This window comes from Sparus aurata, chromosome 18 (genome assembly GCF_900880675.1).
Source record: "Sparus aurata chromosome 18, fSpaAur1.1, whole genome shotgun sequence".
Lineage (NCBI taxonomy): Eukaryota > Metazoa > Chordata > Actinopteri > Spariformes > Sparidae > Sparus > Sparus aurata.
The window spans coordinates 6978214-6992216 of NC_044204.1; the positions used below are offsets into that span (position 1 = coordinate 6978214).

Sequence of the window (14003 nt, forward strand, 5' to 3'; positions counted from 1 at the left end):
CGAGTTCAGGGTGCGAGCTGTCCCACTGCACAGTTTGCCAAACATAACAGAGTAAACAGAGGTTTTCTCACAGTTAACAAGCAACAGAGTGAAAGGGATATTTCAGTCAAACACTAAAAGCTGCTTCCTGGTATAAAGGGGAAAAATATTTCTAATAACACGGCACTCTCAGAGGCATTCGTCAAATTAAACCTAAAATGTTATACAGCTCGCCAGTTATTTATGGAGTGCTGCATCTGAACGCTTTTGCATAATTTCTTCTCCATATGCTACGAAGAGGGTTTGGTGGTTTGCAGGCGGTTGAGGAAAGCATATCGACAGACACAAAGTACTGCTTTCTCTCAAATTTTAGGGCCTGTGATGAAATTTAATAAAGTGATTTTGCCCTTTGTGTTTTTATTGCAATGGCACTTTTATTTGCTGTGTTGTTCAATATTTGGAAATCCCTTTTTAGCAGTGCATCTGTGGACCATTTAGTAACTGCTTCTCATTTTATGGTGACACGGCAATACCAACAGATCATAAGCAGTGTGAGAGGTGGGAAACACTGGCAGTATAACTCGTAATACAACTCTATAATGTTCATACATGGGTTACATAAAAGATATGACTTTGGAAAAGTGTTTAAGAGTGAGCGTATCCATACTTATTCACGTACACATTACATGCTGCACAAATAGAAAACGCTATAGCCACAGCTACAACTAGTTATGATATAACGACATGTGCTAACCTGGCTCCTCAGAGAAAAACAGCAAATAAACATCATAAAAAGAGTGTTTCTTGCCAGGTTGAAGCACTAATCATCCAACCCACACCACCCTTTTAAAACCTCGTCCATTACTTACCAAAAGCTATTTACACAAACACACAAATCCAGCCATTGTTAAAGTGTACATGGGAGTGGAAAACAGGCGATAGGGAAAAGAAAAACTCTGCAAGACCACATTGTTACTGCAAAGTTTTTTAAGAGCTGATCCAGAATGTTACTGCTCTGTTAAAGTTCATTTGAGGAACCTGATATTTTATTTGGCGAAGACTTTTGTTGCCACAAGACTGCAGACTGGCTGATACCTTCAGAAATGGACCCCATTAAAGATTTACTGTGGCAAGAGTTGAACAGTGATCTAGGTTTGCCCTGGCCAGGTTTTAACACCACGTTATCAACGATCGTACAGGACTTAATTTGCTCTACAAGCCTTAATATGGCAGAGATGGACAGATATACACTCAGGTTAGATTTCCTTTGCTGCTCTTGTTCAAAACCTGACGACAGGCTGGACTGACAGATCATCATTCAACTAATGAAGTCAGAGGGGAAAAAAGACTGGAGGGTTTATACACCAAATTCATGGGAGCCATTTGAGAAGATAAAAGATCCTGCTTTTAAAAAGGGATGCTCATTAAAATTCTTTATCTGCTAAGCGGTCGGTTAGCCCCCCCCCCCTCAAAACTGCCCCTCACCCACCAGCCAAAAGGCCATATACAAACAGTGTGGCACTATGGAGTGATGTGCTGGAGGCATGTGAAAGACATGGGATTTCTATGCGACCGTATCCTCCAGAATAGGCATGGGCCAAGGGATTTACTGTGCCTTCGCTTTAATAAATGTGACCAAACACGGTGCATGTCAATGTGCCCCGAGGACGCTCTCACCACCGCACGCAGACTCACACGAACTCAGAGGCAGCAGACATGAACACAAATACAGATGTAAAAAAAAATAACAAAGAATATGTGCAGATACAAGCACACTGCTGTCACATAAACTAGCTTAATCTAAATCTTCCATTAACTTTTTGTCGGTTTTAATGTAAATCCTCAATATGAATGATCTCATGTTCTCAGACAGAAAATTCAAATTTGAAACAACAGTCCAAAATAAGCTGTAAATGGAAGAGGTAGCTATCCAATCAAACACAGCGAATACGACGAGTATCTAAATCCGAACCACGCAAATATGTACAGATACCCACTTAAAGGGAAAGTTCACCTCAACATCAAACGTAAATATTTTCCCTCTTACCTGTAGTGCTATTTATACATGCAGATTGTTTTGATGTGAGTTGCAAAGGTTTGGAGATATCAGTAGAGATGTCTGCCTTCTATCATATATAATGGAACTAGATGGCTTGTGGTCCTCGAAATATTATATTTGAAAATTGCAGCAGGGTAGCTTAGTTAGCTTAATTAGCTCCATGAGTAGCCTGGATGCTCACTTCCTCCTGCGTGGAAAGAAAATAGTTCCTGCATGAAACTGCTCACAACAAGGTCTGAGGATTATCTTGAGTAAGCGGGTCCTGATTTCTGGAAAGCGACAATGCCATTTGAATTTTAAAATCATTTTTTTGGCACTTTGAGCACCACGAAATAAGTGTCATCTAGTTCCATTATACTAGATTGAAAGCAGACATCTCTATGGCTGATATCTCCAAAAACTACCGCAGCTAACACCAAAACAATCTCGTTGGATAAATAGCACTACAGGTAACAGGAAAAATATGTACTTGTGATTTTGGGCTGAATCAGACCTTTAAAACTATTCTATAAACACTAAATGGCTGAAGTATTTTATAGCTCTGCTGGAAATCGTCTTGTTTCACATTCTTCCATGGGGGCACAACTTGTATGTTGCTAAGCAGAGGCTTACAAATCTGATTTGCCCGGAGCAGATCCCAGATGTTGGCCCACTGCAGCCTCCACTGTCTCCTGCTATCTGCTCAACTAGTTAACTCAGAAATGCTGCAAACAACTTTCCAAAGAAAAAAAAAAAAAAAGAAACAGAAATATCCTCGGTCTGATATCCCTCTCAACAAGACGTCCTGTAAAACACCTTTAAGCAGCTTGTATTGATGCCACATCCCGGCTGGCTGTGCTCAGCTTTTCATATAATGGAAGACGTTTGCCAAATTCTGCTGTTCTCCGGAGCCAGAACCCATTATGAGAACCAGCACTCAGTGAGCTCTTTTGTTTCCATTTATTTCATGACAGATTTCAGTCAGCACAGCAGCTGAGAGGGTCTGCTCAGGCTGCGATTAATGAGTTTACCTTCACTGAAATGACTGCAAATGGAGGAGGAGGATGGACCGCTGTAGCACAACGCACGTGCACACAGCCCTGCCTGAATACGTAGACTGTAAAATCTGATTTTCCTTATAAGAAAATCAACGCAACCGACTCCCTAAAAATGACCAAGTAAATTGCTAAAACGTCTTAGCTTGTAGTACTTAAATTGAACACTCTACTTTACTTGGTAATTCTGAGGTCATTGGTTTCTTGACTGATTCTTAAGTACATTTATTCCAGAAAAAAAACTTTTTCAAGTACATTTATTATCAAATACTTTAAGAGAATGACTTTTGGACACTGGACTTCCATATAAATACCAAATATGACAATAAAACACAGAAAGCTCATGTCCCTTTCTGGCAGAGTGGTTCTTTCACAGACTGAAGCCTTATGGTGATAAATCTTTCACAGTCTTTTTTTCCCTCTGTCTACATGGTGTTTTGGAGGAGATCTAGTCGAGTACAGGAAGATAAAGGCAGACTTTAACATGTTAAGATAAATGTCTGTGGTTGAAAATGGGTCATGGTAGACAGCAGACTTGGAGACATGTCTGCACCATCCACCTTCAACATTTCCTGCCAGATAGCGCCTGGGAGAACCATTTCCCCCCACTGTCTCAGCCAAGGCCTCAAAAATGTGAGAAAATGCTTCTGGGTAATTTGGCCCGTACTATGATTATGGGTTTTTGATATTTTGATATTCTACCCCAAATCCCTCTTTCTGCGTCTCACCAGCATTGTACTGAAACGTCTTGTCAAAATATTTTGGAATTGTTGTCAGGGCTCTAAATATGGAATCCTTGTGAAGCGTACAAAAAGGGATCGAATCCTAATTAGTATGTAAGCTTGTTGGGCAACTCTGTCCATGTGGCACAAAACCTCTGAACACTGTATGAAGCAAGAAAATCCCCAAAAAGCATGAAGAAAACAGATTGTTGTGAGTTTGACCTGACTATCGGAAAATGTGATGCTGTTGCACAGTTCTCTCCTACAAATATCCAAATCATTACCTGACCTGAAGATGTGTGCGTTTGTACAAGTCTGTAACATTTAAAAAAAACAAGAGACCCTCCATGTAACACTGTTCTGATTTTCACTGAAGCCTGTGCACAGTCAAAAATAAACAGCGTTATGAACGGTCACATGGTCAGTCCAGGAATGAAACAGAACCACCCTCAGACCATGACGGCCGTGCCAGAGCAGCTCGGGGAAACATATACTTAACTAGGATACCATGTGATTTGGCTGCAGCGGGGATACGCATGTACTCCTTTAACTGCACATTAACTGGCCTCTATGCAATAACAAGTTAACCTTTTATCTGGCTATAACAAGCTCTACCGCTGTATCCAAATAAACAGAGGATGCTGTTCAATCGAAACTTCTGGGGACTAGGTCAAAAAATACCCGCTATTTTGAAAGCGCAAAACTCCCGAAATGTTTGGGTTGTTGCGCCACACAAAAAGAGCTCTGTGCACGCTTTGAAATCAAAATGCTGTTTGTTGACATTGCTGCTAGTTTTTCAAAATGTTCTCTTTCTGCTCGTTTTTTTTTTCTGGAAGATCACAAAATATGTTTCTAGCCTTTGCGAAAAATTCAACAAAGTCCATGTAAGGAAAAATGACATCGTGCTCACCAAATACACCAGATCATAGATGATGAAGTTTAAAAGGTTGAATGTTTTACGAGTGCAACCATAAACAACGCTATAAACTGAAACATAATACTGCAAGGCCAGCATAAAATCCTCTTTCAAATATTTCAAGATGGTATCAGCCGCCCTCACAGCTCAGACACCTCCACTGTGGTCTTACCTGAGTCAGTGGCTGTAATCAGCAGGACGTATTTCCCCTGTGCCTCGCGGTCCAGAGTCTGCGTCAGGCTCAGCTGACCGCTGGACGACAGGCTAAACACGCCCTCGTCATTCCCACCGCTCAGCATGTAGCTCAGCTGGCCGTTGGCACCTTGGTCGTCGTCTCTGGCAACAACCTGGAAAAAAACAGAAACAAGATTTTAGGGAGATTCTCAGGATCAAACTTCTTCCTACAAGAAATGTGTTTTTCATTTCCAGCAGAGGAGCAACAAGTCGTCTGGAATAAATAGAAGAGCTGGAGAGTCAGAGGGAGCTTTAACAGCATGGCGGCAGGGATGGAAATGTAACTATGTACATTCACTCAAGTACCGTACTTCAATGTCAGAGTTCGATCATACGTTTACTCTTCTCAGGGGATAAGTATTTTTTCCCAAATACAATAATTTTTATATAACTAAACTTCAGATAAAATTTAAATAAAAAGACTTGAAATTAACCTATAATGAGCATATCAAATACAATGCAGTGTCAAACTGTAAATAAAACCAACAACAATTGGTACAATCAGCTGTGCCTGTAGCCAGCTACTTCATTAAATTGGTGCATATGCATTAGTGATAACAATCCAGTAGTATAATCAACAGCAATGCAACACTGAGTCACTGAGTAACAATGAGTTGATAATACTTACATACTTTGACTTAAGTAGTTTTGAATGCAAAGCTTTTACTGATAAAAAAACAGCATTATTTAAGTTGTTGTGGCTTTTTTTATTACTAAAGTTAAAGGTTTGAGTAGCTCTTCTGCCAGTGAATGGCAGCATCAACATTTAAAGAAGCACAGACAGAAGTTTTTTTGTATAGTTTTCCTGACCTAAATATGAAAGCTTAATGCTAGAGGATATTATATGCTGTACGGACTGTAAAGTCCTTACCATTACAATATTAAAAGTTAAAATGCTAATACAGACTGGACCCTTCAAGAGTATTAAAATAATACATATTAGAAACTTGAATCTTATTACTGATGCATTATAGTGTAATCAAGTTTAATGTTGCAGCTTATAAGGTAACTTCTGAACTACTTTGCATAATGTGGGTAGTTAAATCTTTACCAATGCATCATATTCTAGATGTTGATGTTTTACATGTATATCTGACTCATTTTGAGCCAAGGACCTGAAAAATATTGATTTTATATATAAATATATATAAAACATTTTGAGTCAATATACTTAGGTACTTTCCATCACAGGAGACAAATTATTATTCTTTGGACTTTAAAAAGCCAGAACATGTTGATAAATGTTGATCAGTGTTTCCCAAAACACAAGATGTCCTCAAATATCTTGTTTTGTCCACAACTCAAAGATACTTAGTTTACCGTCATAGAGGAGGAAAGAAACCAGAAAATACTCATTTTTAGGAAGCTGGGATCAGATTTTTAAATAATAAAAAACAAAAACATTATACTCCAACAGATTATCAAAATAAATGAAGATAAATGTAATATCTGACAACCAATTGATTAATTGTTGCACCTCTGGTGTTGACGAATGCAACAGGTGATTTACCCAATTAAAAAACATCTAATTCTTTCATATTTCATGGTTGTTTTTTATCCCTGGATGTTTTTTCAGTGAAGCTCAATTCACAAACCACCAAATATAGCTGGGAGTAACTACCACCAGTATAACCACCATCCTCTTCGGTCTATCCACTGAAGCAACTGAGGGTTAATTACCTTCACGGTGCTGTAATTGTTAAGGGAAGGAAGATCATTACTTATTCACTTTGTCTAATCAGGCTCTTCTAGGGAATCCACAAAAAGAAAACCAGAGAGTCACAAAAGACCCCATTGGGCTGCTGTGGGAATTCAGACATTCATTTAATGGTGTCTGAGTTTGAAACTACTAGTGAGTACCATTTTCCCCTCATGCAGCAACATGACACTACCCCACTTCACTGGTGTGCCCATATGTATTGTGGGTTCCCCGGCCCACCCTGCCGTGCATGCCGCAGACAGACATGGGCAGGTTAGCACACAGATGTGAGCTTCTGTGTGTGGCAAAATCCACCGAGTCTGGACCCCTTCCCACCACTAACTCTACCCTCATTTCCTCACAAGGTACACAAGTGAAAGAAAATGAAATTGCCCTGTCACTGGAAATCAGTCCTTCTCCTCCATTTTTCATATATGGCTCATTTAGTCATCAGAGCAGTTTGGATGTTAATTGCCTTGTCATGTAATTTAGCCTAATTTCATATTTTAGTGAAATCCTGTAAGTGTCTAATTGTGCAGAGCAAATTGCAGTCCTATATTATTTTGGTCAGATATTCGTCATGGCATTTAGCAAAATAAGACCAACACGGTAGGTGGTTTAGGACACTAAGACTGCACACATACCTGCAGTTATTAGGTTAGTATTACTACAAATGTGGTTAAGACATTAGCTTATTTAAGGTCTAAGATCTGTCATTCATAAACACGGCTTTCTTTACACTCGTGAGGTCCCGTCTGTGAATGTAAATGACGTCCAAACTGCTTAACTGTCTTGAACAGAAAAAACAAACATACTGACCTGCAGAATATTTTTTGGTAGGTTCTCCAGGTTCTCCTGAACATTGACGGTGTAAGGAGAGAGCTCAAACACAGGCGAGCAGTCGTTGACATCCAACAACACAATGTTAACAGTTGCACGGTCCACCCGAGGGCTGCTGCCTCGGTCAGTGGCTTGGACCACCAGAGAATAGGACGAGCGTGCTTCCCGGTCCAGCTGCTTTGCCACTGAGATCACCCCAGTGACGGAATCGATCCTGAAGTCAGAGTTTGTGTTGCCTCCTGCGATAGAGAATCGGATCTGCCCATTGGTGCCCTCATCTGCATCGCTGGCGAACACTTGGATGACATCAGTCCCAGTCAGGGTGTTCTCCTCCATCTCAATGTCGTAGATATTCTGGGAGAAGCTTGGCGTGTTGTCGTTGACATCCAGCACCATCATTGTCACAACCATTGTTGTAGACAGAGAGGGCTCGCCTTTATCTGTGGCCACAACTGTGAGGGTGTAGTTGGAAAGCTCCTCACGGTCAAGTTCCCCGACCAATCGAACGGCTCCGTCGATTTGACCGATGCTGAATTTGTTACCAAAAGGTCCTCTGAGGGAGTACTCGACATAGCTGTTGGGTCCACTGTCAGCATCTATGGCATGGGCAGTGAACACCACCGTGTCCACCGGTGTGTTCTCCTGGATATAGGTCATCTTCTGAGAGGTGAAGGTCGGCGGGCAGTCATTGACATCCAAAAGGATGACCGACACCTGAGCTGTGCTGGTGAAGCGGGTCATGGGAGTTGGGGCCAGGTCGTTGACTGTGATCACCAAGTTGTAGAACGATTGGGTTTCTCTGTCCAAGGCCTTCTTGGTTTGGAGGACTCCTTCCTTTGTGATGGCAAAGTGGCCCTGGGGATCACCAGAAGCAATTCCGTACAGGAGCTGGGCATTTAGTCCTGAAATACATGAAAAGAGAGAATGAGAAGACAATAGTCCTCTAATAGTCCTGAAGTGTAGTGTACATTAGGACGCGTACCTTAAGACTGAAAATAATGATTACTTTCATTAATGTTTAACCTGCTCACTATTTTCATGACTGATTGATTAGTTTTTCAGTCAATAAAATGTCACAATATCACAGAGCCCGAAGCGACATCTTCAATTAGGTTAATTCGTCCAGCCAACAGTCCAAAACCAGAAAATGTTTGCCAGTTTTGCATGAAAAATGAAACAATTAATCAATTATAAAAATAGCTGTCAGTGAAATGTTTTGATTGGCTTATCAATTAATTGAGTACTTTTTGCAGATCCAGGGTATAAAGTCTTTATCTTAGCTTTAATAGGCAACTCTTATGTAATTTTCTCGCTTTTTCTTGTTTTCCTCTACTCTTGAACTGCTGTCACCACTGAATTTCACCAGTGAGGGATCGAAAGTCTTATCTTAATCATTCTAAGTGAATTAACAGTTGCCTATTAAAAATATACTGGGTAACTAAATATATTGGTATGTACTAAATGCCAATGAGACACAAGAAATTGAAGATAGAACCAATACCAGTGTGTTTAAAAAAACATACATGGTATCAAATGAGTGCATAGACTTGTGTACTTGCCAAAACGGACTGCATTTTAGGCAGTATTGCAGGCATTTCCAATAATGTTATTGGTATTGTAACAACCCAACTCAATAGGCCAATCAATTGATCAGTGCAGTTCTAGTAAACTAATCACAGCATTTTCATAGTCAGTCACTTGAGCCCTTCATTCAAAAATGTTTTGAACAACAACAAGACTGTCTGACACTGAGATTACATTTGTATTTTGTCCAAAGGTTAACTGTGTTATTCTCCCAGAATGCAGAGTTAACAAAAGCTGGTGTCAAACTAATAGGAGAAATTTGTGGTGGGGCAGGAATTAGTGGGATGCTCTCTCTTGTCACAGTACCTATTTTGTACAATTATACTGAGGGTTAGGGTGTATTTTTAACTGATAATCTCGATGAGTGACAGTACAGTGCCAAAAATAAGGAACTTCTTTAGTATGACCTTGTTTTAAACAAATAACCAGATAACAAACAGACAGCGTACTACCCCACAGGTCAGATGCTGATATTTTTGACCGGCATCTATTGTTCTAGATGTGATTGTTAAACATTCTGTACGTGTCTGAATAAGGTACTTGTACGCGTTATCAACATCCATTTCCACAAATTGTGCATGAGCAACAGCTGTAGCTCTGGCTGCTGCTCTCGTCCTCCAAGCTGACGATCCATTCATGTAGCGGACAGATTGCCATCAAAAAGAGAAACACTACTCCAAACCACTTCCGGAACTGATTGGTGGTTGTGCCATTTAGGGAAATTCCTCACAGCTGAAACATTTATTCAGATGAGATAAGTACAGTGTGACAGAGATGCAGTAAACTATCTAACCTTGAAATCTGGCCTAATCCGCAGCACTCCTCTGTAACCGGGGGTTAAAATGAGCTTAAATTGAGCGTCTGTAATTCAACTCAACGGGGTATTCATGTGGAAAGCGCCGGCACCTTCCCACACTCCAGCGTGTATTTACAGTATACAAGTAATCCCTTATCAAAAGCTTGAGTGCTACTTCCATCTGAGTTTAGGCTACAGGGACTAGAGACAAAGTCTGGGGGTCGGGGTTCAGGGCTTAGGAAGTGCTTACAATGGCGGTGTTTTATTTTGACAGTGCAGAGCAGCAACTATATATCTGAGTGGACGACGTGGTCAGATTATGTGGACAGTGGAGAAAGAAGCCAGACTCTGGTTGAGAACTAGGCAGTGTATTTCCCAGGAATGTAGGTCACTATAACCACATTAGGCCTGGCTGAAGCAGTAATTACAGCAGGGGAGAGTCGCGGTGACGTTCTGAATACCACACTGCACTTCACAGACACGGAACTCTGCCACCTGAAAGGCGGAAATAACTCGAGCCACTCAATCACACGGCGAAGATGTATTTCATCAGGTCGGCCGAGCATGACGCAAAATAAAAATGAAAAATAAAATGTAGGTTTGAGTGCTTCTGTGTAACCAACTGTCATAACAGAATGACAGGCTTACATTAAATTAAGCTGCTCTGGCTAACTCACACTTGATTTATACAGTATGAATGTACATTGCTGCTTAAACGTTCACACATGACTGTTTTCTAGAAAGGGTTTAACTTGACTTAACTGGGATTCACTTAGAATTCATAATATTTGTCCCTGACATATGCTCTTCTACTGGTATGCAACTTACATTTATTTGCTGATGTTGCCAAAAGTTTCTTAAGTGAATATATAAAATACAATTTCTTATAGGTGAAGAGACTTTTCATCTGAAATATGGTATGGAGTCAAATCAGTACCAAAAGTGCAATATAAAAGCTTATATAAAGTGCTCAGTTTTTAACCCTAACCTAACCCTAGCCCCAAAACTAGCCAAGAGTGGCGCTCAATATTCATTGTTATCTTCTAATCATGAAAAGAACATATCGCTCAACTGTGAATAGAACAAATCTTGAAATTACTGCCAAAACATTAGTCTTAAAGAATCCAATATCAAATGTACTCAGGTATCAAAACTTCAAGAAAAAGTGAATTGTACCTATATATACACATGTATGTATTATGGGTCAACAACTGACCTGTCTGGCTGATTATCCTGTCTGATATTCAGCATTTTAGAAAAAATTTTAATAAAACATAAAGATGGTTGTATTCTGATTGCTTATAGAATTAATTCTAAAAAATACACTTATCAGGCTCTGATGGTGCATGCAAACGGCAAAGTAGCTAAAAAAAATCCTAAAGAAAATAAAGAAATCCTAAGCATATCTTCTATCAAATTTCCTACATGTACATACCATCATCGGCATCACTTGCTCCCACAGTGACGATACTGGATCCAGGCGGCAGACTCTCGGAGATCGATGTGCTGTACGCGCTGGTGTTAAAGATGGGCGGGTTGTCGTTCACGTCCAGGATGTTGAAATACACTCTGACCGTGCTGGCCTGCCCGCCTCCATCCTGGGCCTTGGCTGTCAGTATGTAGTACTGCTGAGTCTCGTAGTCTAGCGAACGCGTCACGTTGAAAACTCCCGTCACAGGGTTCAGGAGGAACGTCTCGTCCTCGTCGTCCTCCTCCAGTGAGTAGGTGACCTCTCCGTTCACCCCTGAGTCAGAGTCGCTGGCCAGGATCGCTGCCACGATGGCGCCTGCGAGACAGAGGCGAGAAGTAAGACTTTACTGCTCTATAGAACACAGTAACTTTAATATATCTGCAGGGGGTTATTAGAGCTGTTTATTAATACTAGTGAGTCAGTGACTGCTCCGCCAGTTGCGAAAAAAAAAAGACTAATTTGGGCTGAACCAAAACTCCTAGGTATGAAAAAAAATGAGCAAACAGCTTATTATGAAGTGTTTTCACGAGTACGTTAGAGGATCAGATCATAATTCAATGCTCACTAGACATTCTTCTTTGATTTCTTAACTTATTTGGCTTTTTCTTGTGATAGAAGGAATGAGAGGGATTAAAGAGCCGTGCCAGACATTTGTCAGTATCACAGTAAATCTTGCTTGTCGCCGAAAGATTTCCATATAAATCAGATATCATTTACTGTCCCTTTAACCTATTAAACTCTTACTTTCCCCCTTAAGGAAGATACAGAGGATTTTAGAGGGCTAGAACAGTCATATAAAACTGTACAAAGAAAAAAAAAGTTCTATAAACTTCTACGTAGAAACTGCTCCCAATAATTTGAGGGTCTTGATGACCTTAACAGAGCTATTTAAGTTCAGTAAGGCCTTTTGCAGGAGACAAAACATTCCCTGTCTGAGTCTTCAATCTTTTATTTGTCATCTACATTTAATTACGTTTCATTTTGCAAACTAAGATCTTACCTGGCGCCATGTCTTCGGGGATATCAAATGAATATGTGACGCGGGAGAACTTGGGCGTGTGGTCGTTGACGTCCTTAACGGTGATGTTCAGCCTCATGTCAGATGACTGTTTCCCATCGTCTGCACGCACCAGCAGGGTGTATTTCGAACGCCGCTCCCGATCCAGCTTCTTGGTGGCGATCAGATCGCCAGATTCAGGGTCAATCCGAAAGCTGTCATCTGCTCCGCTGATGATGGTGTACGTCACAAGAGCATTGGGACCCTGAGGCAAAGACAGAAAATGAAATATTATAGGTTGTAACTTTGGTTTTATAGCTTGACTTGCAAGTATAGTGACCTCAACTTAAAGCAGTTATGAGTTCCTAGTATAACATTTAAATCTACTGCACAAAGTCAATATGTAGTTATGTTTTCCAGAGCACTGTTCCAACTGTCTCTTTCTTTCTCAGGACTCAGAGTGAAAAAAAGGGGGGCCAACAGGTTTAATGTACTTTGCTGAACCCTGTGAGTTATCATGCCTCAGGAGAAGAAGAGCATCATGACTGCAAGCATCAAAGCAACTGTAGCTGCTAGGAAATCAGATTGTTTACCACACATGTTAGCGTGTCACGCCTCCAGATGAAACTGCCTACTTGTCTGGCATGAATGAAACCCTTCACTGTGACTTCTTCACGGAGACACACCATAAAGGCGAGGCTTGTGGTTTCAAAAACACCATGCAGTAGATCACATATCAAGACAGAGACAAAAACAGGAGAAGAAGGAAAAGGAGTAGAAGAAAACGGATGTGATGGACCCAGATGACCTGTGCAAACACGAGACAAACTTCAAATTTTCTGAAATGAGTTTGATTAGAAAAATGTCCACGGTGAAACACAAACTCCAAAATAAAAGCTGAACTTTATTCACGTCATTAGAGACACACTGCATAAATCTCCATTTCATGAAGTCATTTATGCCTGTCACTAAGCCCAACAGGTCTTGTTTTCTTTAAAAAAGTGAAATAAATCTGTCAGTGAAGTAAGAGCATTTCAAAATTAGTGACAGTATCTTGAAGAATACTGTATTAAGGCAAATTGCAGGTAAGAATAATGAAAAATAAAAGTTGATTCTTCAACATTATTTCAATACATTGATTTGTGAGGGGCAAAAGTTTTTCAATTTCAATAAACTGGCAGATTTCTTCATTAGTTCTGACAAAATATGACTTTTAACACTCAATGAGACAAATCCTTGATTTAATGGAGATTTAAGCAGTGAAAAACACTTATCTAACCGCTGACATCTGTGAAAAACACATTAAAACAGTTTAAAACACAATATCTTTTATAAAATGCATTATTCGTAGGGCTTAGAAAGCAGAGATCAGGTCACACTAGACAGAGTGAAAGAAAAGGAACAGAAGCTGAATGGTGGTGTCCAAGTGAGACTCTCTCTTAGACTTTGAACTTCTGGGGCTATAGTGTTCCTCTATAAATGCAACTAATAGATCCCCTGTTACCTTGGACGAGTACAAGCGCTATGACACATGTGATAGCCGTAGCAAGAGGCCTCGGAATAGGAGAGCTGGACTGAATGTGATATGACAACTGAATGAGTCTGACGACAGAGCTTGACATTTATATTTGTGCCGGGGACAATAAGAGATCAGACAACCGTCTCTCTCTGT

At 40.4% G+C, this 14003-nt stretch overlaps 1 protein-coding gene across 2 annotated transcripts in view; it reads right to left on the reverse strand.

Annotated features, from left to right (window-relative positions):
- The window catches only part of fat4 (FAT atypical cadherin 4), a 118851-nt gene that overhangs the window by 38612 nt on the left and 66236 nt on the right, over positions 1 to 14003 (reverse strand). For both annotated transcript variants that reach the window (XM_030396499.1, XM_030396498.1), the window contains exons 3-6: positions 12335 to 12596; positions 11299 to 11649; positions 7463 to 8385; positions 4883 to 5057 (exon numbers count right to left, since the gene is read on the reverse strand). In XM_030396499.1, coding sequence (XP_030252359.1) covers positions 4883 to 5057; positions 7463 to 8385; positions 11299 to 11649; positions 12335 to 12596 — 1711 coding nt within the window. The remainder of the gene's footprint in view (positions 1 to 4882; positions 5058 to 7462; positions 8386 to 11298; positions 11650 to 12334; positions 12597 to 14003) is intronic.